The sequence below is a fragment of the Oratosquilla oratoria genome, chromosome 18 (genome assembly GCF_046742065.1).
Source record: "Oratosquilla oratoria isolate Oo_2021 chromosome 18, ASM4674206v1, whole genome shotgun sequence".
In the NCBI taxonomy this organism is placed as follows: domain Eukaryota; kingdom Metazoa; phylum Arthropoda; class Malacostraca; order Stomatopoda; family Squillidae; genus Oratosquilla; species Oratosquilla oratoria.
In genome coordinates this window covers 7,356,495-7,382,701 of record NC_134794.1, presented here as the reverse complement: position 1 = coordinate 7,382,701, position 26,207 = coordinate 7,356,495, and the positions used below count along the sequence as shown (strand labels likewise).

General features: G+C 39.8%; 1 protein-coding gene across 3 annotated transcripts in view; it reads right to left on the bottom strand.

Moving 5' to 3' along the window:
- Positions 1-26,207, bottom strand: part of Cont (Contactin) — a 63,570-nt gene that overhangs the window by 32,709 nt on the left and 4,654 nt on the right. For all 3 annotated transcript variants that reach the window (XM_076201436.1, XM_076201438.1, XM_076201439.1), the window contains exons 2-8: positions 11,342-11,566; positions 9,926-10,152; positions 7,845-8,101; positions 7,566-7,708; positions 5,066-5,243; positions 4,742-4,942; positions 292-394 (exon numbers count right to left, since the gene is read on the bottom strand). In XM_076201436.1, coding sequence (XP_076057551.1) covers positions 292-394; positions 4,742-4,942; positions 5,066-5,243; positions 7,566-7,708; positions 7,845-8,101; positions 9,926-10,152; positions 11,342-11,563 — 1,331 coding nt within the window. In that variant the 5' untranslated portion in view covers positions 11,564-11,566. The remainder of the gene's footprint in view (positions 1-291; positions 395-4,741; positions 4,943-5,065; positions 5,244-7,565; positions 7,709-7,844; positions 8,102-9,925; positions 10,153-11,341; positions 11,567-26,207) is intronic.

The following is a 26,207-nucleotide window of genomic DNA, read 5'->3' as shown; positions in this document are numbered from 1 at the left end:
TTCCTCTTTTACTCAAGACCCATTTATCTCATCCATTTCATTCTCAGTCTTCTCCTAACAGATCCGCTCCATGAATTATGTTATTTGTCTTAATGATTTCCTGATACTGACTTCAGTGGTTTAGCAGTCTCCCTTGGAAAAAAAAATAACTTCGTTTTATTAACACAATGCTTACAATTAAACTAAAAATTACATTACAGTTATAATTAAGAGCTTGAAGAGACACTCTTATTGATAATGTAGTACACTAAAGAAAACAACTACTGTACACTAAAGCTTGAGTACACTTACTAGCCAAAGGCAATACATTCAAGTCTAATGTCTTCTCCTCGAATTGGCGACTCAGGAAAGGCCTTGGGGAAGTTGTTTGCAAATTTAAGTTGTTGATAGTTCGCTACAAGGAATACAAAACACAATACCATTACCAAAAAAACATGTACTGGACAAAAAGGTGAAAAAAGTGCATAATTTGGCTTTGCTATCTTCAATAGCCGAATGTGCACTTGTACTAAAATGCAGGGCTGTGGTAGTCTAGTACTAACATAAGTACAAAAGGACTAAAATAATCGATCTAATCTGAATAGTGAAAGAAAGTATGATGCATTCTTTCACTGTGACTACATGTGTAATGTAAAACAGATTTTTACGAGAAATTACTTGGCCTGTAAAGCAACAAGGATACAAAAAAGAACTTCCCAATATACCAAAAGGTACCGAAGTTTCAAAAGTCATATCGGATTGTGGATATGTGGCATATGGGGAAGTCTGTTGAGGAAGGATAAAAGTCTTTACACGAGTAATAGATCCTGCATGTGAGTCAGGAATACAAAGACTGATTTGAGGAAAAGGCAGGGCTGTGCCAGGTTTGTGTCATGTTGCCATGATTGTTCAACGAGTATATAGATTGTGTGATAAGGGAGGTAAACACAAGTGTTATGCAGGGCTTTGGAATTGGTAAGTGGGAGGCGAGTCGATTGTTGTTGACAACAAACACTAGCTTGTGGCTGTCTTAAGAGAGATTAAATCAGCTGGAAACTGAGTTTGGGATGGTGTGTGTGAGAAGAAAACTGAAACTTAATGTGGACAAAACTGAAGTTAAGAAATGACAGTGGGTTGGAAGGGTGAACAACTGGAGGAAATAGATAGCTTTTAAGTATTTGAGGTCATATGTGGCAGTGAATAGAATGGAGATAATGGAGAATTATAGAGTAGAAGAGGCAAGTATGTGTTTGAAGAAATGAAAGGTTTTATGAAAAATAGGTGCCTGGGGATGAATGCAAAGTGGTTGTATGAAGGAGTGATTAAGCCAATAGCTCTCTATATAACAGACTTCAAATCTGAAGTAATAACAGGAGTGTGAGAATTAATGTAAGAGTTATGAGGATGGCTAGTGAGAAATATGGAGGTGAGGCAGAAAGTGGATAGAAAGAGCTGTTAAATCAGGTAGATCAAAATACTGAGAAGGTTTGGGCACATGTAAGAAATGAGTGAGGAACGACTATCAATAACAATGTAGAAAGTAGAAGTGTGGTGTAAACTGATAGGAAGGCCAAGAATGAGGTGGATGGAAAGGGTAAAGTGGACAATGAATGCACAAGGAATGTCTATCAAGAGTATGGAAAAGAGTGCAAATGAAATGAATGGAAAGTAGTTGTAACTGGATGAACAAATAAAACAGCCCAAAGGTATGTTCTGGTCTGGTCTATTTTACTTTTTAGTGAATTATGAGGGGGGGTTCATCAGATAATGAAGAAGTAAGAGCAAACCAGTTTCAGCTGTAGCGCCCTGCTGTGAAAGTCCAGTGTCTCAATGCATTGCATTTGATCTGAGTTATTTAGAGGGAGGCAGGGATGACCTGTCATACACGAGGTGCTAAGATGGGAGACAAAAGGAATTGGTTCTCGATGGATGTATAGTTTGACTTAGTCACATCTCTTCCAAAAGGGGGAAAGGCCCATTTCATATGTACAGGTAGTTCTCGTTATATGCGGGGGTTCCGTTCCGCGGACCCCCCCGCATATAACGAATTCGCATATATCGAACTATTGAACCTATGGGAAAAAGGGGGATACGTTCTCAACTCTGATTGATTTTTTTATTACAATTATTATTATTATTATTTTTTTTTTTTACCGTAAACATCACTTATTTCGCCAAGCGTATTTTCTTCAGCTGTTTGAAAAATCAGTCTGTTTACAATTCACATTTCAGACTGCTTGCTACGCTTAAAGGTCAGATATCAACAAATATAACATTCGCTAAAAATCATCGTATTGCTCGAAAAAGTACTTTTTAAAAGCATAGAAATAAAGTTTTTACCTATTACAGAAGAATTTATTCAGAAAATTCACTTTTAATTGCGCCTCGCATACAACTTTTCCGAAGTCTAGTTATTCAGAATAACAATATTGTTTGTTTGGCAACTGTGACGTCACGAACGCGGAATTCCCCGAACCTTTCCCGAAGCGCACGGGCGGAATGTTTCGAATAGCAGACGACGCAGTGAAATGAAGACAAAACTGTTTTTTGCCAAATTTGATAAGATGTAGATGGTGGAATTATATAGAATACTGTCAGTATGTTTTTTTATGTACATTAAACTGTAAATACAAAAAGTTATTGAAGTCTTGATATCTGACCTTTAAAGGTCAGATATCAAGACTTCAATAACTTTTTGTATTTACAGTTTAATTTACATAGAAAAACATACTGACAGTATTCTATATAATTCCACCATCTACATCTTATCAAATTTGGCAAAAATATCTAGACTTCGGAAAAGTGGTATGCGAGGCGCAATTAAAAGTGAATTTTCTGAATAAATTCTTCTGTAATAGGTAAAAACTTTATTTGTATGCTTTTAAAAAGTACTTTTTCGATGATTTTTAGTGAATGGTATATCTGTTGATATCTGACCTTTAAACTGACTGTTGATGTGCTCTGGAGATACACAGGCAGGCTTACTGCTTAGAGTTTATCCAGTGCGGAGAATAAACGATAATTCTTGCAGAGAGTGAAAATTGACGAAAATAATTGGGGCAGTAATAAGTATCAAAAATTAATTTGTTTGTGAAAAAAATAATTAATTTGTGTATCAAAAAAGCTTAATTACCTGCAGAAAGACAATGGTTTGGCCTATGAAACAGGAAGGATGCCTAAGACGATGCCGTCTGTACAGCTGCCGGTGTTGTTGTTGTTGTGATAACGCCGCAGTGATGCCACTCTACCTAGCTGATGCAGCCAGTGTTACCACACGGCTTTATGCACACCAACTTCAAATATATAATAGGAATTTTGAAAAAAATAATCGGCCGCGACTATTTTTTTTTTTTTTTTAGGTCAAATCGCATATCTTCGAATATATCCCCGCACATATCGAAAAGTAGTGCAAATTCTTGAATCGGATATACGCGTATTCGCATATATCGAGAACTACCTGTATACATATACATACCTTACATATACCTTATACAAGAATAGTCAAGTCAGAATATGCACCCACCCTACAACAATCTAAACATCAATTCATTGTCTCTCCTATGTTAACACCTCATGAATGGTTATTCCAGTTCCTTACCACATTGCTCAGGTCTGGGGCAACGCAAGAAGACAAAGCATCTCCACACCTGACAGCTGGAGCTGATTTATCTGCACCACTTCATTACATGTCAGCCCACACCCACATCCACTCAAGAAATACACACTGAAGACAAGAACATCCATTTGGGCTGCATAATTTTTTTCATTCACTTATAATCACTCTCCCTTTATTACTATCTTTTGCACTCTCTTCCTTGCTAGACAGACATTCTTCTTGCATCCAATCCCCTTTCATCCCATCCATCCACCTCATTCTTGATTTTCCCCTCTAGTTTCCCTCTGCTTCTGCTTTCCATACATTTTTGACTATCTTTGCTTCACTCATTCTTTCCATAATCCCAAACTATATCAGTAATCTTTGACCAACCCTAACTGCCCATTTATTTCAGTCGCTGCTCTCTGCATTACCTCTTACTCTACCAACCTTGTAACATCCACCACTTCCGAAACACTTCATATCAAACATATTTAGGCTCTTCCTTTTTTGCCTCCTTCAAATTCCATGTCTACATTCCTTACAATGCAGTGGAAACAATCACTCCTTTGCACAATTTTCTCTTTGTGTTCAATCCTAAACACCTATTTCTCAAGATACTTTTCACCCCCCAGATTTGTTTCCTTTACTCTATAATTCACCTCCAGTCTTCCATTCCCTGCTACATGCAATCTCAAATACTTAAAACTGTCCACTTCTCTCAGCCTGTCACTCTTTAAACTCACCTCCAACCTACAACCACCATCACACCTTCCACATTTCATGAACTTTTGCCCAAATTTACATCCACTCACATACCCTCCCATACTCTGCCGACAAATGCCTAGCCCTGTCTAGTACCCTCCCATCTATCTCTCTTACCACTAGCCATATACACACTGAACAACCATGGTAGTAATACCAATAATAGTACAGAGGGAATACCATATTCATTGTGGTTGATGGAACATTTGTGTAGCACTTTAAGGCTACACAGAGTATAAGGCCCAACAGAAACTACTTGCATGACTGTCTTTCTATACACCTAGATAATCTGGCTAGTACAGGATCTCATGTGCACAATGTGTCATTATTCATTTTTATCAACTACTAATCAAACCTAATGACATCCTAGAAAACATAAAACCGTGCTTATACATCACCTACCGTGTGGCTGGACTTTGAGTTTAAAGAAGGGACCATTTTTGCCCACACCTGACATCATACTCTGTACATTACAGCTGTAGAGCCCATCGTCTATGAAATCCAAGTACGAGAAATACAAGTTTCCATCAAAGGATACCAGGGTACGCATGTCTTCCTCCACAAAGTTAGGGAAGTAGTTTCTGGCCCAGTAGTAACGGATATCTGCAAGTTTATCAATAATAAGCAATGGCATTGTTATGAAAAGGGCTACATTAACACAAATCAATAGCTGCACAAGAAACCTAAAACAAAATAATCCCATATACTTTGTCATGGTAACAGTACCTGGGAAATGCTGTGGAGGGTCACAAGATATTGCCTTGCCCCAATTCTGATATCCATATTCATTGGAACGTTTTGTGATGAACTCGGCAATATAAGCAAAAGATACTTGTACACTCTCTGACGAGATGGTGCCATATTTGTTTGTTGCACGGCAATGGTAATTTCCTCTGTCTTTCACCTTGAAAATGTATGGAAAAAAAATTACAGACATGTTCATTATATATATATAAATATATATATATATGTTAATATGTTAATTATTGTGAGATGTACAAGGGGAGAGGATGGCAGCAAATATGAATTGAGGAGGTGCTAAGATGAGAGGGAGGGTGGAGGGGTGTGGAGTGTATTCAGGGATGGAATGGGTGGGAATGATTTTATGCCTTTTCCTTTTTGGCTACCTCCCTTGTAAGGGGGAAAAGGCCTTGGTATATGTATGTATGTATTAAGGGAGAAAGACTGGAGGAAGTGGACAGCTTTAAATATTTGGGGCTGAATGTGGCTGGAAAGGGAGGAGTGGAGGTGGAGGTAGAATGTAGATTGAGAGAAGCAAGTAAATGCCTTGGGGGATTAAAAAATGTAATGAGAAATAGACATTTGGGAATGGATGCTAAGAGGAGATTGTATGAAGGGGTGATTGTGTTGACAGCACTATACAGGGCAGAAACAATGACCATAAGAGAGGAGGAGAGGAAGAGTTTAAATATGCTTGATATGAAATGTCTGAGAAGTGTGGTAAGGGTTACTAGGCTGGATAGAGTGAGAAATGAGGAGGTGAGGAGGAGAGTTGGGGTGGAAAGGGAGTTGGGAGATAGGGTTGATGAAAGAGTATTGGGATGGTTTGGACATATGGAAAGAATGAGTGAAGAAAGATTAGTAAAAGAGGTGTGGAAGGCAGAGGTGGAGGGGGTGAACATGAGGGGGCAACCAAGGATGAGATGGATGGATAGGGTAAAAGGGGCATTGGGAAAGAGGGGAATGTCTGTTGAGGAAGGAAGGGAGAAGACAGAAAATAGGGGTGAGAGGAGAATGGTTGTGTATGGATGATGCTGTCATGCATGGAAGGAAGTGGTTGGGGAATGGGGAGGGGTGAGGAAGTATGTGTGAATGATATTCTGATGCAGCTGGAAGGGATTTCTCTGTCTTCTCTTTTTCTGCACGAGAGGTCAAAGGGTGGGGGGGTTGCCAATTAAATGTAGTGGCCTTGCCGTGGATGTGCTGTGTCTTGCTGCATTGCTTCCGACCAAGGGCAGTGGGCAAGATGCAGGGATGACCAGTCATCCAGGAGGAGCCAAAAAAAGAAGGAGGGATGGTGAATGGGAATGGAGTATATAGGGATGAAATGAGATTGGGAATGGATTTATGCCTTTGACTACCTCCCTTGTACGAGGGAAAAAATCCCTTGGTGTATGTATATGTGTGTGTGTATATACATAAATAAATATATATATATATATATATATATATATACATACACACATATACCAAGGCTTTTTCCCCCTTACAAGGGAGGTAGCCAAAAAGGAAAAGGCATAAAATCATTCCCACCCATTCCATCTCTAAATACACTCCACACCCACTCCACCCTCCCTCTTATCTTAGCACCTCCTGGATGATGGGTCATCCCTGCACCTTGTCCACTGCCCTGGGTCACAAGCAGTGTCGCAAGACACAGCACATCCACAGCAAGGCCGCTTCATTAAATCGGCGACCCCCCCCCCTCCGTCCCCCCATGCTTAAAAGGAGAAGACGGGGAGAAATCCCTTTGGGCTGCAGCAAATTTTGCTCACACATACTACCTCATCCCCCATCCCCCTGCTCATTCCACCTCATGCATCACAACATCATCCATATACAACCATTCTCCATTCACCCCTGTCTTCTGTCCTCTCCCGTCCTTCCTCAACAGACATTCCCCTCTTCCCCAAAGCTCCCTTCACCCCATCCATCCACCTCATCATATATATATATATATATATATATATATATATATATACATACATACATACACCAAAGTTTTTCCCCCTATACGGGGTATATACATACATACATATATATATCCTTTAAACCCAGTTAAAAGATGTCATGAGGATTGGCTTTCCAAATACAAGTGAAGACTTATGGAATAAGATCTAAATACAACCCAAGCCAACACTATGAATGAACTTAAAGCAAGGTTTGACAAATGGAGGAAAGGAGACAGGACCCCATGAGCATTGCTGTAACCCCATACACTACAACTAGGTCAATACACACATATTACATATAAAAAAATCTTTTTCCTCTTCCATGGGGATGAAAAAAAATCAGCACCCAAAATTCATCCATGTTGTTTCCTACTTCATCTTCAAGATTAAACTTTTTGTTTGCCTCCACTGCCTATATCCTAACCATCAGGGCCCCGACAAGGGGAGGGGCGGGGGGCACTTTTCGATTTGCCCCAGGGCGCCACTTACCCATGTTGGGGCCCTGCTTACCATAAAAAATACAACTAGGCTACCTGTTCAGGATTGTTGATAATCAGCGTCCCTCCAGATACAGTTATTCTTGGGTCTTCAAGGGGATTAATCTTAATGTTGACAACTCTATCATTCTCATACACTTCTTTAAACCAACCATATGTTGGGTGTGGATAGGCCCGAGCTGCAAAAATAAATTAAACTAATATATTAACAAGTAAATGAATAGTGGCAAGTAGAAGGTTAAAATATATACATACTTTTTATTTAACTCTTCATATGTAACAAGTTCACAACAATCTTTTGCCCTAGCTACTCACCTAGACATGTCATGGAAATGAAATTTATAACAACCCTGCGGACTAAGTCAAATATGGCATCCTCAGGCTGCTTGGTAAAGACAGGCCCCATGTCGACCTTCTCAGGATCAGAAACAATAATCCCATACTCATGGTCCCTCTCCTGATCTTCATCAATTAACTTTTCTAGGCTAGTTTTGGCAATCTCACAGATGTAGAGGAGCTTGTCTTCACCACTCACCATCAAAAGCCCCCACTCTTGTGTATTCTGGGAATACCTGGGGGGTGACAAATGGATATATTTATATGATTGGTTTCAGATTAAGTTGACAAACTCTCTGTCTAAACAGCAAATTTAATGTAACACATCCTTAGTATGAACTTGCCATGGGGAAGCCTCAAACTATATCCCAATCTCTTGCCCAAGTCACAAGACACAACTGACTGCTAAGCCAGTAAGCTTCCCAAGATTTCACATATATTCCAAGAATCCATTACCATCCAGTCTTCTGTGATCCCTTCATGACCAAAGATATCACACACACCTGAATGAAACACTGACAGTTGACAGACTAAGTGCTAATTCTTTACCCTCAGTAAAGCATGGGTGAATAACTGCAGATATACAATTAACCCCTTTGCTAACAAAGGTAACATGTACATACATAATACATACAAATCAAACCTCCCACCACCCAAACAAGGGACTAGTCAAGCCAAAGCACACACACATCCCATTCCCAATCTAAATGCATTGACTGCCCCTCCCATCTTAGCAGCTCATGGATAAAGATTCGTGTCCCTAGATACATTGAAGTCAAAGGCAATATCAGCAAGACATAGTACCTACACAGATGGGCCAAACAGCAAGAGCTGGTTTACTCTCATTATTTCATTATATGGCAACCTTCCCACATAAAAATAATAATAAAAATAAAATAAATAAATAGATAAATAATATAAAAATAAATCCCTCCACATCATCACTCCATATGGATCCAATCTCCTCTTCACCACATCCATCCACCCCATTCTTGGTCTTCCTTTAACATTCACTCCATCCACTTCAGCTTTCTACAGCTTATTAGGTTTTCCTCATTCATACTTTCCATATGTCTAAACCAGCTCAGCACTCTTCAATCTCTCCTATCTGACAGCTCTTTCCACTCCCCCCATTCTCTATCTCACCTCCACATTTCTTTCTATCCCTAGTAACACCTACAAACACTTCATCTCAAACACATTCAAGCTCTACCCTTCTGTCTTCCTTTTAAGTTTCTGCTACACACAGTGCTATGGGTACAATCACTCTCCTTATACCTATTTCTCATAAAAAAAATTAATTCCATCCAGACATTTGTTTGCCTCCGACACTAAATAATTCACCTCCACTCCTCCATCCACTGCCACAAATGACCCAAAATGCTTGAAGTTCTCCACTTCCTCCTGCTCTCACCCTTTAAATTTATCTCCAACTCACCATCATCATTTCTTGTACATTTCTTACTTTGGTCCACATCTAGTCTCAATCTTCATTTCACACCCATCACAACTTTGTCACCACTTGATTCTAGTCTCTACTCAGAATCAGTCACATGTGCAGTGTCATCAGCAAACAACTGGCTCACCTTCCACTACCCTCCCCTCTCACACGGACCTCCCTTACCATACCATCCATATACGTTGAAAAACCATGACATCATCACATAACCATGATGTGTAGCCCATCTTCACATCAAACCATTCAACTCCACCATTCTGACCCTCACATATTTTCTACTATGCATTTAAAAACTTCCAACCACCTGAACAGATTTTCCCATTCAATACATCCACAAGTGATTAGTTAAAATAAAAACCTGGACTTGGAACATTGGTGTTGCTTCAGACACAAAATCAGACATTAAACCCTGAGGTTGCTCTATGGGGAATATTTTGGTTTCTGAATGTAGTCCAGCTGTGGTTTTGATGCATGACTTGGTCATAGCCTAGAATAGTGTACACATCTTAAATGGTGTGGATTTAACAACAGCCCTAATAATCATGTATGAAACAATTCTAAAACGAAGCAAGGTTAAGTTACAGTTTCCAAGCTAACTTACGAGTAAGCAAGAATGTTCTTGTTGGGTACAGGCTGTTGATCTGGTAAGAGCGCTCCCATCATATCCTGGAAGGATGTGCCATCAGCTTCATTCTCCCAATATCCTGTAGTTCTCTGGACACCAGAGGTGTACCACATGCGGAGAAGGGGGTCGTTCTCATGGAGATATTTTGTCAGGAATATATGTTCGTCTTTGGATCCAACGCTGACCAAGTCTGCACCATAGGCCTAATTGAAAAAACAAAAAAGCTACTTCATATAATTGTAGAGAGAGGAGAGAGGAGAGAGGAGAGAGAGTGTTAAAGAGAAAGTTTTGAGTTTTGTACAACCAAAAGATGGTGCACCTATTTAAACCAAAGACTACTTCCCCCATTATGAGAGGTAGCCGACCAAGGCATGTGCCTACCACCAACTATCCCACTCCCATTTGTTTCTCTTTTCATGTTAAATCCTCATGGATGAAGGGTCATCCCTATCTTCCAACCATTGCATGGGTCCGGAGCAAAGCAAGAAGACACAGCACATCCACAGCAAGGTTCCACCACTCCATTTACATGGCAACCCCCCACTCCTTGTCCCCTCGTGTGAAAACACAGAAGACAAGGAGAAAGCAGGAGATAGGGATGAGTGTCGAGTGACTGTGTACAGATAACACTGTTATGCAAGGAAGGGAGGGGTGGAGGATGGGGTGGACATGTATGAATGATATATAGATGAAGTCCAAAGAGATTTCTCAAGGTTCTCTCTTTTTCTGCATGAAGGGATGGAGAGGGGCGTTGCCGATTAAGTGAAGCAACCTTACTACATTGCTTCTGACCCAGGGCAGTGGGCAGGTACAGGGATAACCCAACATCCATGAGGAGCTAAGATGAGAGGGGGTGGATGGATGGGAGTGGAATGGGTGGGGGTGTGCCTTTGGCTTGGCTTCCTCTCTTGAAAAGGGGAAAAGGCTCTTGGTTTAAATATATAGATAGAATTTTAATTTCTCCTCTACCATCTTTAATATATTTGTGTCTTACCCCATCTTGTCTCTTTTCATCTGCTTGCATATTCTTAATAATCTGCTTCCTTGTTTGGTTCACTAACTTAAAAGTTCAGTACACTACAGGTTAGAGGACCATACAGCACTTGAAAATATGATATACAGTACGAGTTTTTGAGTTCAAAACAAATGTCAGTTTAAACTGAAGGGGTAACTTTAAAAATCTTATGAAAAAATAAACAAAAGGTTCATAGGTTAAATTCTGGTGTTTAAAATATGTCTCATTAAAACCAAATAGAAATTATTAGTTTGTAAATCAAGTGTTACCTGTGATTCAAGAAAGTATAACAAAGGGTAGAAATGAAAGCCTATCTTAACAGGTTGATTTACGCAACAAATAGCTAACCATCACAACCTACTACCTTATACACATACCTGACATTGTGTTCGGGCTTCATCACGAGTCTTGAATGGAGACCTGATAAATCTGTAGCAAACGTCTTCATTAGGCATCCATTCCTTTGGACATTTTAGAGAATCTTCATCTAAGGTAGGTGAATCAACTTTTGGAATGCCTGGGCGTCGTTGTGGTCTTACTACTTGGCCATACACTTGTACAGCAGGAAGTATATACAACAGGAAAAATTTTGTATACATATTCTGAAATGTAATGAAATAAAAATTAGTGAATTATGTTGTAGGAGGAAATTCTCAAATGCACAAAGGTGGTATGTGGGCTAAGGAGCATGGAAGGGAACAGAAGAGATAACTAATGGTGGGAAGAAGTGAAGGATATAGCAGAAAAAAGTGCATATGAGGGAAAGAGGAAGGATGTGAGAGATACAGAATAAAGATGGAAACAAAATGCAAAGTGAGGGAAACAATGAGGAAAGCAGGTGTAAGATAGGGTACACATTTCGTGGAGAATTTTGAAAATGAAAGGTGTAATTCCGGTAATTGTTATTTTGAGTTTCACAAAGTTGAAAACCTGCAAACCAGTAGCTGACAATGGTCCTCAGCCCCTCCCAGCTAATATACAAACACACACACACGTATACAAACACACATTCATATATATATATATATATATATATATATATACAGATATTTACAAAGGATTACAAAGGCGGAGCATGCCGACAGGAGACCTTTTGATCCATATCTAGGTCGGATGCGAAAAAAAAATCATATTAATAATAAAACAATAAATAAAAACTATAATAATGTAAATAACAAATAAAATACATAAATAAATGCATAGGTATAGTTAAATAATAAACAAACAGGTAAATAGTAAATAATAATAAATTGACATATAACTAATAATAAATGAAAATCAGACAAATGATGACAAAACAAAAGCAAATAATATAAGATAAATTATAATCATAATCATTACAGCATCTTACTTAGGTATTTATCTAACTGATTCTTAAAGCTTCGAACTGAACTACATTGCACTACCTGTGCAGGAAGTTTATTCCATTCATTTACTACACGGTTGGCAAAGTTGTTTCTACCTACTTCCAAATTGAATCTATTTCCGGATAGTTTGAGACCATTGTTTCTTGTCTGATTCTCATTCAATGTGAAAATTTTGTCACTTTTGATGTTGTCAATTCCCTTTCAAATCTTAAAGACCTGTATCAAGTCACCTCTGAGCCTACGCTTTTTTAGGGAAAACAGATTCATGTGTTTTAGTCGATTTTCGTATGATTTATTTTTGATATTTGGAATCAGTTTTGTGGCTCGCCGTTGTACTTTTTCCAGTCTGTCAATGTCTTTAATGAGATTCGGTGACCATACAGAAACAGCATATTCCAAATGTGGACGAACTAACGATATATATAGCTTGTTAGTGAGTGATGGACTTTTGAAATCAAAAGATCGCGCAATCAGTCCCAGAATCTTATTTGCTTTCTCAGAGGCTGAAATACACTGCTTGGATGATTTGAGGTCGTTACTGATAATTACGCAGAGATCTTTTTCACTATCCACTTTTGTTAACGAATTACCAAATAACTTGTAATCGTACTTACTGTTATTTTTACCTATGTGCATTACCTTGCATTTACTTGTGTTAAATTTCATTAGCCACTTTTCAGACCATTGCTGTAATTGATCTAAATCTTCTTGAATATCTAATTGGTTTGAGTGATCATTTGCCACTCCGCACAGTTTTGTATCATCAGCAAATTTGGAAACAGTAGATTTTAGTCCATGGTCTATATCATTTATATATACTATGAATAGAAGTGGCCCAAGAACGGAACCCTGAGGAACTCCACTTGCAACACTTTTCCATCCAGAAGTATTTCCATTTAAAACAACTCTCTGTTTTCGACCATTCAACCAATTACTAGTCCAACCTAATAGGCTACCACTTATTCCATGCAAAGCTAATTTAGTAAGTAGTCTTTCGTGTGGGACGGTATCAAAACCTTTTGCAAAGTCTAGATATATTAAATCTATATTGTTTCTTTTGTCATAATTCGAGATAACTGTGTTGTAGAATTCTAGTAAGTTAGTCACGCAAGAACGTTTCCGTCTGAAACCATGCTGGCTATCATTTATCAAACGGTTACTTTCTAAATGATGTTCGATAGCATCTCTGATGATAGTTTCCATTATTTTTCCTACGATTGAAGTCAAACTTATAGGCCTATAGTTATTTGGTTTCTTTTTGTCACCTTTTTTGAATATGGGAGTAACGTATATATATAGACGCTCCTCAACTTACGTTTTAGTTACGTTCCGAATGGCCGAACGTAAGTTGAAAATGAACGTAAGTTGTTACTGTACTATACATCCGTAAATTCTATTACCGTATCTTATAAAACACCCCTAAATCATTAATTATACACATAACATTGTAAAATAATAACATTAATTTCAAATAAATTAAATTCAAGCAATATAAATTGAGATGGTGGAGGAGGGGGAGGATGAGGATGAGGCAAGGCATGTTCAGTTTGTCGTTTGTGCAATGTAAACAATGGACGCAGCGTCATGCGCAAGTATCGTTTGAACTACGGAGAGTGCGCTAAACTAAAAAATTCACTCAATTTTTTTTTTTTTTTTTTTTTTACAATTTTTTTTACAGTCAGTTCAAACGTAAAATCGAAAAAACGTAAAACGAATGAACGTAAGTAGAGGAGCGTCTGTATATATATATATATACACACATACACATATATATATATATACATACATACTCATGTATATATATATATTTATATATACACACATATAATTCACATAATACCATTAGTGTCAAAACTAGTAAGTGCAATCTTTATACTAAAACAAATGAACCTGCCTCACATTACTGCGAAGATCCAGCACAACTTGGCTACTCGTCGCCCGTAATGCAGGAGATTAAAATTTTTATTTTATATTTTTAATCTCCCACATTATGGGCAACGAGTAGCCAAGTTGTGCTGAATCTTTACATTAATGTGAGGCAGGTTTATTTATTTTAGTATAAAGATTGCATTTGCTAGTTTTGACACTAATGGTATTATGTGAATTATGAATTAGGGGGTTCCATTTGGAATTATTTTCAGGTTGTACCATGTCTAATCTTTGAGATATGTACAGTCAGTGATTGAGTTTGTAACAGTTACCAGGGTTACCTGTACCAGTGTGCAAGGGAGACCCCCTTTATATAGATTTCCTATTGCTACCACTGTATCACTCTGAAGACGAACCCTGGACAGGATTCGAAACGTCAGAATAAATTGGCAAACGACGAGTCCAGCGTATATTTCCTTCCAAAAATGGTTCCTGAACTCCAGCTATTTACAAATATACATATATACATACCCATCTGGGGTATTGGCTGCTTGTTATTGTGGCAAAGTAGCATGCAGTTGATACTTTAGGGTCTACATGGGGCGCCCCTACGGACCAGAGCCACACATCATTTTGTCTATGATAGAGGTAAACTCTTCATAGAGAAATTATGACACTTTTATACTACGACTGTCCCTCCGTTATGCTGTCCCCCAACCCCTTGCTGCTGTCCTGTACCATTTCTCGTATTCATTTTCTGCTGTGGGGGAATTCCCTGTGGCACGGGAAAAGAATACTGCCACCAAGTATTCCCACTTGCATCGTAAGAGGTGAGAAGAAAGGGACGGGGAATGGAACTAGGCATCCTTCTCCTTGTAGCCCCACAGGGGACATTCCTAAACGAAAAAGTAAAGGCATAAGAGGGTCTGGGAGTTTTCCGACCAGCACCCTAAGGTTTGGGTCTTTTAATGTGCGTGGATGTGGTACAGATGAGAGTAAAAGGGAAGAGATAGGTAATATGTTTGTGAGAAGAAAGATGGATGTGTTGGCTTTGAGTGAAACAAAGTTGAAAGGGAAGGGTGAGTGTAAGTTTGGGAGTGTAAGTGGGAGGTTATCAGGAGTGAAGAGGTGGCTATTCTAGTAAGTGAAGAGATAGGTAAACGTGTAGTGGAGTGGAAGGAGGTTTCCTCAAGGATAATGTGGATGAAGGTGAAACTGGAAAAGGAGATGTGGGTCTTTGTAAGTGCATATGGGCCTGGCAGTGAGAAGAGTGTAGAAGAAAGGGAGGCCTTTTGGATAGATTTAAATGAGTGCATAGAGGATTTAGGGAGAAATGTCAATGTAATAGTACTGGGAGACCTTAATGCTAGGGTAGGAAATGGTCCAATTGATGGAGTGGTTGGGAAATGTGGAGTTCCAGGAAAGAATCGTAGTGGAAAGTTGATGGTGGAAATGTGTCTAGAAAGAGAGTTGATGATAGCAAATACAGTGTTTCGGAAGAAAGTCAAGCATAAGTACACATGGGAGAGGGTGATGGATGGAAGGGTGGTAGATAGAGTGTTGATGGATTATGTAGTGGTAAATAGGACTATGATAGGAAGAGTTATGGATGTACATGTGCTAAGGGGAGAGGGTGGGGGAATATCAGATCATTTTTTGGTGGAAGGTAAGTTGAGAGTGGAGGATAGATGGAGAAAAAGGAAAGGGACAAAAGGTAGGGAGGTGCTTAGAGTGTCTCTTTAAATGAAAAGGAAAAGGAGAAGGAGTACAAGAAAAAGCTGAAGGAGTGGGAGAGAGTGAAGGATAGAGTAGAGCTAGGTGGGGAGGAGGAATGGGGATGGTTCAAGGAGGGAGTCACAAAGTGTGCAAGGATGGTGTGTGGAACAGGAGGAAATAGAAGGAAGGGTAGTGAATGGTGGGATGAGGAAACAAAGAAGGTTGTAGAAGAGAAGAAGTGAGCTTTCACAGATTGGTTACAAAATAGGATGAGGGAGTCATATGAGAGGTACAAAGAAAAGAGAAGTAAAGCAAAAGGTAAAGGAGGCAAAGAGGAGAGCAGATGTGAAGTGGGGTAAGAGTATGACAAAATTTTGAAAGTAATAAAAAGATGTTTTGGAAAGAAATTAAGAGAGGAAGAGGAGGCGAATCAAGTAGAGAAGAAAAGGTAAAAGGTGCAGATGGAGAGATGATAATGGAAGAGAAGGCAGTAAGGGGAAGATGGGCAGAATATTTTAGGGAGTTGCTAAATGTGAAGGAGGCTAGGGAGGGAAAGATAGTTGCAGTGGGAAATTCTAAGAAAATGAGAGTGATGAGTGAGGAAAATGGAGGAGAAATAAGGAAGGATGAAGTGAAGGCAGTTGTTAAGATGATGAAAGCAGGTAAGGCACCTGGTCTGGATGGATGCCATGCAGAATGTCTAAAAAAAGGAGGTACAGTGATGGTGGACTGGAGGAGTGCCTGTATAGTTCCACTTTACAAGGGAAAAGGGGACAAGTGTGAATGTAGTAGTTTCAGAGGGATTAGCTTGTTAAGTGTAGTTGGGAAGGCTTATGGGAGGATCTTGATTGAGAGGATTAGGAGAGGAACAGAGGAAGTAATTGGTGAGGAACAGTGTGGATTTAGGACGGGTAAAGGTTGTGTAGATCAGATCTTTGTGGTAAGACAAATATGTGAGGAAGCTATAGGAAAGAGGAAGGATGTTTTTTGGGCTTTTATGGATCTGGAAAAGGCTTACGATAGGGTAGACAGAAAAGCACTGTGGGAGATACTGCAGATATATGGGATAGGAGGAAAGCTTCTAGGAGCTGTCAAGAGTTTTGAGAGTAGTAGAGCTTGTGTCAGGATTAGAAATGGAGAGAGTGAGTGGTTCAAGGTAAAGGTGGGACTTCATCAAGGATGCGTTATGTCGCCCTGGCTGTTCAACTTATACATGGATGGGGTAGTGCGAGAGGTAAATGCAAGGGTAGTGGGTCAGGGATTGGAGATGGTTAAAGAAAATGGAGAAAAGTGGGAGGTGAGCCAGCTGTTGTTTGCTGACGACACTGTGCTTGTGGCAGGATTGGAGGAGGGACTGAGGAAGTTGGTGACAGAGTTTGGGAGAGTATGTGATAGAAGAAAGCTAAAGATAAATGTGGGTAAAAGTAAGGTGATGAGATGTACAAGGGGTGAAAGTGGCAGTAGACTGGAAGTGAGCATTAAGGGAGAGCGACTGGAGGAAGTGGATAGTTTTAGATACTTGGGTGCAAATGTGGCAGGAAAAGGTGAAGGTGGAGGTAGAATGTAGATTGAGAGAAGTGAGTAAATGCCTTGGATTGAATAGTGTAATGAGGAATAGACATTTGGGAATGGATGCTAAGAGGAGACTGTATGAAGGAGTGATTGTGCCAACAGCACTCTATGGGGCAGAAACATGGAACATAAAGAGAGGAAGAGAGAAGGAGTTTGAATGTGTTTGAAATGAGGTGTCTGAGAAGTATGATGGGGGTTACTAGGCTAGATAGAGTGAGAAATGAGGAGGTGAGGAGAACAACGGGGGTGGAAAGGGAGTTGGGAGATAGGGTTGATGAAAGAGTATTACGATGGTTTGGACACATGGAAACAATGAGTGAAGAAAGACTAGTAAAAGAGGTATGGAAGGCAGATGTGGAGGGAGTGAACATGAGGGGACGTCCTAGGATGAGGTGGATGGATGGGGTGAAGGGGGCTTTGGGGAAGAGGGGAATGTCTGTTGAGGAGGGACGGGAGAGGACAGAAGACAGGGGTGAATGGAGAATGGTTGTATATGGATGATGTTGTGATGCATGAGGTGGAATGGGCTGGGGGCTGGGGGGTGAGGTAGTATGTGTGAGCAAAATTTACACAGCCCAAAGGGATTTCTCCCCGTCTTCTCCTTTTATGCATGGGGGAATGGAGAGGGGGTGGGGTCGCCGATTTAATGAAGCGGCCTTGCTGTGGATGTGCTGTGTTTTGCGACACTGCTTCTGACCCAGGGCAGTGGACAAGGTGCAAGGATGACCCATCATCCAGGAGGTGCTAAGATAAGAGGGAGGGTGGAGAGGTGTGGAGTGTATTCAGGGATGGAATGGGTGGGAATGATTTTATGCCTTTTCCTTTTTGGCTACCTCCCTTGTAAGGGGGAAAAAGCCTTGGTATGTGTATGTACAGTAGAAGCCCGATTTAACAAATCTCAATTTAGCTAAAGCTCAAATTTGCAAACTGCAAATAGCAATAACGAAAATGCTCAACTTAGCGGAAATGGTCCGCTAAGTTGACCATTTTCCGCTAGCTGGCCAGACACGTGTCTACGGAAATAGCTCAATTTAGCAGGAACAGTCCGCTAAGTTGAGCATTTTTTTGTCAACTGGCCACATGCGTGTCTCAGAGTCCAATGTTACCAGATGTTACCAGATTGTGGTGGTGGAGTCAAGGAAAAATTTATAATTTAGTATTTTGGAGGCATATAAATATATACAGTATATATATATATATATACATACTATAATATATATACAATAATATATAATTCAGTATATGTATAAAGTATAATTGTAGCAGAAATATATTCAAGTAGAAATAGATGGAAAACAAAATAATGAAACAGTAAGTTGATGGGAAAATTCAAAATCAGTACTCGAGAGTAATCACCACGAAAAACACTTCTATAACAACGAACTACATTTTCTGCAACAACACAACAATAACGCTCACTATCCAAAAACCAACTGCCCAGTCCTATTAATCGCTAGAATTATGTACATCGAACCAAACACGAAGCTATGACTAATATTCCCCGAAATTCACAGACAACTCATATCATTGTTACACGACACACACAACGTTGCAACAAATTACTGCACGTTGCTGTTCATTTGCAATTCATGATTGTGCTGCCTATAATTCACTTACAATAATATATATAGTGTATGTGTGTGTGTGTGTGTATACACTAGGGAATTTTTAGGTATGTATAATTTTTTACAATCCGCTCTGGCAACACTGTTACACCAACACTCAATTTAACGGAAAATTCACTTTAGCGGACTGGACCTTGGCTGAATTAGTTCGTTAAATCGGGCTTCTACTGTACATATATACATATCAGGCAGAAACCACAGGGAAAATAAAGTTCAGAATACTAAATGTTTTCGTCTATTACGACACCCTCAGTGTACTCTGAGGATGTCATAATAGACAAAAACGTTTAGTATTCCAAACTATTTTCTTTGTGGTTTCTGCATGATCATTCAGTCACGCTTTATTGTGATTATTTTATATTTATATACAAATATATATATATATATATATATATATACACACATATTATATACACACACACACACATATATATATATATATTATGTATATATACAGACATGACAGAATTGAATAGACACCAAGAGAAATCATTTAATTTATTAAACAAGCAATTGATACAATTAAAGTGCTTATAAATGGTCACAATGTGAATAACTAATATTTGGTTCACATTACCTTTGCCTTTTTTCAATGCAAGGACCCTTCTAGGCATGCTAGTGATTAGTTCATGAATATCATCTTGAGGGATTTCTTGCCATGTTTATCGTAGTAATCCTAAGACTTCGGGCTTTGAAGATGGCTTCCTGTTCTTTTTGCAAAGTTGTCGGTCTAATATGCCCCAGGTGTTCAATAGGGTTCATATCCGGATACTGACTTGGCCATGGAAGTTTCCTGATCCCATTTTGACTCTAACAATTTTGTGTTGCTTGTGCAGTGTGACAAGGAGCTTCATTTTTCATAAACAGGAAGACAGTCTTACTCATTCTACCACTGGAGAATATTAGAACAAGTCCTTCCTTTAATATAGAAACATATTTGCCTGAATTGATGTTTCCTTGACACTCCACAAGTTCTGATTGAACATCACTCCAAATTGCACCCCACACCATTATTGAAATGCTCTCATGTTTCACTGTTGGCTGCAGTCTTTTGAGGTCAAACTCTTGACTACAGTCTCCAGACCCACACTCTTCCACTGTCAGAAAATAATGCGAATTTTGACTCATCATAGAAAATGACAGTGCTCCAAAGGGCCACAGGTCTCTCCACCATCTCAACAGCCCAACCTTTTCTGCGCTTGATATTGGCTGGATGAAGGAGTGGTTTCCTTCTTGCAGCTCTGCCATAGTAACCCAGCTTGTGGGAGATACCTGACAGCTGTTCTGGGACTGACATTAGCTTGTGTTGCTATGTAAGAGGCCTTGCAATATGGATCCTCTTTGACATTTCTCTTGACAAGACGCAAGGTTCTTTCTGAGGGCCCGGGACGACCTGAATTAGGTTTTGTGCTCTTCTTGCCTTCCCTAGTGAATTGTATGTTCACTCTATTAACAGTAGAAAAGGGTATTAACAGATTTTCAGATATTTTGCATGGACTAAGTCCACCTTCATGTTGACCCACAATAGGACCTCGCTGAAATTCAGAAAGGTCTACTGCTCCTTTGGTTCATGGCATACTTGATTAATCTTGTATGTAATTTGAAAAATAAATCTGGGTAAATATAACATATTAGGTAAATTTGAAAAATATTAAGCATTAAATAAGAGCAGAAATGCATTTTTCTTGGTGTCTATTCAATTCTGTAATGTCTGTGTGTGTATATATATTATATATATATATATATACAGTTGTACCTCTACTTACGAAAGGCTCTACATACGAAATTTTCAGGTTGCGAAACACTTCTTCGGAAAAATATTGCCTTTTGTTACGAAAGAAATTTCATGATACGAAAGGCGAAAATTTCAAAATACGTGCTGCTACTCACAGCTCCCAGAGTCCACCAAACGTAAACATACATGTAGCATCCTGTATCTTGGTTTGAAAGTGGCGTGTCCGAGCTGCTCTGCCATTGGCTATTGCCCAGCATCTTCCTGGCATCCCATTGGCTAGGAGGGACCTCTGTGTGTATGTGCGTATACCCAGAATCTTCTTCGTTTTCCCGTCGGCCCATGAGGATCACCGAAGCCTCAGTCTCACACTAGCGAAATTCAGTAAAGCACGAAGTGTTCGGACAGTTTTTCATCAGCTTTTGTTAGTGTTTATTGCAACTTTACGTGTGTGTATTAACTTTTATTCACTACGGGCCCCAAGAAAGTGATGGAGAAAAGTGGTGAGAAGAGAGTTGTTTTGTCCATACAAACAAAGCAAGAGATAATAGAAAAGTACGAAAAAGGGATGCGTTTGGTTGATCTCGCCGAAGAATATGGCCGTAATCCATCTACGATTGGCACGATATTAAAACAAAAGGAAGCCCTAAAAGCTATGACTCCTTCCAAAGGCCTCTCTGTCATTTCGAAGAGGAGGTCAGCAGTGAACTATGAGATGGAGAGGTTGTTACTCGTGTGGATAAAGGAGAAAGAGATAGCTGGAGACACAGTGACAGAGACCATAATTTGCGAAAAGGCGACTGCCATCTTTAATGACCTCGTAAAGATGGATGCAGGCGAGGGAACTTCGGCGCAAGAACCACACCAGGAGTTTAAGGCATCGCGTGGGTGGTTCGAGAAGTTCAAAAGGAGGACTGGAATTCACTCTGTTGTTCGGCATGGCGAGGCATCTAGCGCCGACCAGAAAGCGGCCGACGAATTTGTGCGAAAATTTGAACAATTGGTGATCGATGAAGGCTACGTTGCACAGCAAGTTTTTAATTGTGACGAGACTGGCCTTTTTAGGAAAAAGATGCCTCGCCGTACCTTCATCACAGTAGAAGAGAAAAAAATGCCAGGCCACAAGCCCATGAAGGACCGCCTTACACTTGCCCTTTGTGCCAATGCCAGTGGGGATTGTAAAATCAAGCCCCTGCTGGTGTACCACTCCGAAAATCCCAGAGCATTTAAGGCCCACAAAATATTAAAAGAAAAACTTCAGGTGCTATGGAGGGCCGATGCCAAGGCCTGGGTTAACAGACAATTTTTTGTTGAGTGGGTCAATTTGGTTTTTGGTCCTGCTGTTAAGAGGTACCTAGAGGAGAACAATCTCCCCATGAAGTGCCTCCTCATTCTCGATAATGCACCTGCCCACCCGCCCAGCCTCGAAGATGATATCCTGGAGGAGTTCTCATTTATTAAGGTGCTGTACCTCCCACCTAACACCACCTCTATCCTCCAGCCCATGGACCAACAAGTCATTTCGAACTTCAAGAAACTCTACACGAAACACTTGTTCAAGAGGTGTTTCGACATCACTGAAAACACCCAGCTTACCCTTCGTGAGTTTTGGAAGCAGCACTTCGATATTGTTGTTTGCCTCAAGATAATTGTCATGGCTTGGCAGGAGGTGACCAGGCGTACCCTTAATGCTGCTTGGAGAAAGCTGTGGCCCGATGCTGTTGCCCCACGAGATTTTGAGGGGTTCGAGGTGGAGTTGGAGGGTAAAGTTGAGCCTGAAGTTGACGAAATTGTTTCGCTGGGAAAGTGCATGGGGCTTGAGGTCAGGGCTGCGGAGTCGGAGTCGGAGGGAGTCGGAGGGTTTAGCTGGAGTCGGAGTTGGATTTCTAAGAGTTCTAGGAGTCGGAATTTTTTTTTATCCGACACCGACTCCAAGTCCAATAAAATTATTTTTTTTTAACATGGTTTCCCTGTTTGGTTTTACAAGTTGCACAATTTAGCAGTTTTTGTATGGTTTTGCTTTTATTTTTGGAGGCAATAGTGAGTGTGTGCAGTGTATATGTACACTAAGTGGTCTCTCCGGATGGAAACAAAAAACAATCCATTAAAAAAAAAAAAAAAAAAAAAAAAAAAAAAAAAAAATTACTAACAACCTATCGTTGTGTGCTACTAGTACTAACTAATGTAAACAAACAGCTGCAGATTCTGCCTGAAGCAGTGTCTCCCAGTGAATGTTCTTTTCCTTCATTTTCAGTAGTTTTATCACATTTTCCTTTAAAAGAAATATGTTAGATTATGATAAAGCTACTTTAAAATATGAAAATCATACATTTATCAAAGAAATTTAGTGGTTTGAAATATACGAAATAGAAACAGGCTACTGATCATGGTTACTAGTGAATACAATAGGCCTACAAGTGAAGCAATGAAAAATAGAAATCAGAGTAAAGAAAATCACGAACCATTTTAATCTAATTCAAAACTGATTATGCTATAAAGACAATTGCAAATTAGACCTAAGTGTACCAGATATTTTTCCTTTAACCTATAACCATAATTCTATCTATATACAAAAGACTTTTTCCCCCTTATAAGGGAGGTAGCCAAGTCAAAAGGCATAAACCCACTCCCACCCATCCTTCCACCCTCACATCTTAGCTCCTCGTGGACGACGGGTTATCCCTGCATCCCGCCCACCACCCTGGGTCAGAAGCAATGCAGGACACAGCACATCCACAGCAAGGCCGCTTCACTTAATTGGCGACCCCCCTCTCTCCGTCCCCTCACATAGAAAACGGAGGACGGGGAGGAGTCCCTTCGGGCTGCGTCAAAATATCATTCACACTTTCCCACTCCCCAAACCCCCCATCCTCCCATCCCTTCCCTTTCTTTTCATCACAGTATCATCTATACACAGCCCTTCTACACTCATCCTTATCTTCTGCCACCTCCCTTCCCTGCTCCACAGATATTCCCCTCTTGCTCAACGTCCCTGTCACCCCATCCATCCATCTTATACTCGTTCGTCCTCTCAAATTCACTCCCTCCATCTCTGCTTTCCATACCCCTTTCACCAGTCTTCCTTCATACATTCTTTCCATGTGTCCAAACCATCCTAATAGTCTTTCATCAGCCCTCTCAGCCAACTCCTTTTCCATCCCAGCTCTCCTTCTCACTTCCTCGTTTCTCACTCTATCCAGCCTTGTAACCCTCACCATACTTCTCAGACATTCCATCTCAAACACATATAAACTCTTCCTCTCTGCCTCTCTCAAATTCCATGTCTCTGCCCCACACAGCACTGTCAGCACAATCACCCCTTCATACAATCTCCTCTTTGCGTTAATTCCCAAATGTCTATTTCTCATTACTTTTTTAAATCCCCCAAGGCATTTGTTTGCTTCTCTCAATCTACAGCTTACCTCTACCTCTACTCCTCCCTTTGCAGCCACATATGACCCCAAGTACCTAAAACTATCCACTTCCTCCAGCCTCTCCCCTTTAAGACTTACTGTACTTCCAACTCTCCACCATCCTCTCCTCTTGTACACCTCATCACTTTACTTTTACCCACATTCACCTTCAGCTTTCTATCACACACCCTCCCAAACTCAGTCACTAACTCTCCCAATGCCTCCTCTGACCCTGCCACAAGTGCAGTGTCATCAGCAAACAACTGACTTCCTCACACTTTTCTCCATTTTCCGCAACCAACTCCAGTCCCCTGCCCATTTCTCTTGCATTTACCTCCCGTACCACCCCATCCATATACACATTGAACAGCCATGGCGACATGACACATCCCTGACGTAGTCCCTCCTTTACCTCAAACCATTCACTCTCTCCATTTCTGATTCTAACACTGGCTCTACTACTCTCATAAAAACTCTTGACTGCTCTTAACAGCTTTCTCCCAATACCTGTCTACCCTATCATAAGCCTTTTACAAATCCATAAAGGCCCAAAAGACATCCTTACCCTTTCCTAAAGCTTTCTCACAATTCTGTCTTATCACAAAAATCTGATCCACACAGCCCCTACCTCTCCTAAACCCACACTGCTCCTCACCAATCACTTCCTCTGGTCCTCTCCTAATTCTCTCATTTATAACCCTCCCATATGCCTTCCCAACTACACTCAACAAACTGATCCCTCTGAAACTACTACATTCACACTTGTTCCCTTTTCCTTTGAAAAGCGGAACTATACATGCACTCCTCCAGTCCTCTGGTACTCTACCCTCCCTTAGACACACATTAAACAACCTCACTAACCAGTCTACTATTACTTTACCTCCCTTCTTCAGACACTCCACATAACACCCATCTAACCCAGGTACCTTACCTGCTCTCATCATTTTAATTGCTACTTCCACCTCATCTTTTCTTATTTTTCCCTCATTTTCCTCACCCATCACTCTCATTTTCTTTGCGCCTCCCACTGCTTTCACCATTCCCTCCCTATCCTCCTCTACATTCAACAGTTCCCTAAAATATTCTGCCCATCTTCCCCTTATCGCTTCCTCTTCCATTATCATCTCTTCATCTTTGCCTCTTACCTTTTCTTCACTACTTGAATCAACTTCCCTTCCTCTTTTAATCTCTTAATAGTAGTAAAAAGAAAATATTTAGGCCAAATCTTGTACATTGTGTAATGTGACCTTGGTAAAGACAAATATTGATATACTGGTATATGAAATAGTCTGTAAAACCCTACTATTGATAGCCTATTGAGTGACTACCGGACCTTAAATATTACCTACAAGATATACAGTTTGCATGATTTGGCTATGTTTCTTTTTGTAGGAATTGGTAAACAATAAGCATTAGATGCAAGAACAATTTAGATTACTTTGCCAAAGTTTCCTACTTTTCCCAGTGATGTAGCCTTGGCCAATTGTAAGGTCCTACCTGTTGTATGATGAATGCTGATTATGAGATAGGCTAACCTAGCGAATCATTAGCAGTTTGTATTATTTTTAAACCTTTGATGAAGAGTGTATATACAGTATATATATATATACATATATATATATATACAGATAAAACCTATTTCTTTTGGTACATGTTGTTTATCGGGTTCTTTAAAAATAGTAAATAGATAATAAAGAAAATAAAAATAAAAATAACGAATTAATGAAAAAAATATTCTTTTATTTTGTTTTTATTTTTACTTTTATTGTTTTTTATTTTATTTCATTAAAAAAAAAAAAAAAAAAAACCCAAGATAACCTTATAATCCACATTTACCTTTCTTTTTACCATAAATTGTAGGGTTGAATTTGTTTTTCCTAGACTATAGGCTGCCTCTATTCATACGGTAGTCTAGGACTCTAACCTATATTTCTCATAGGCTAATCTAA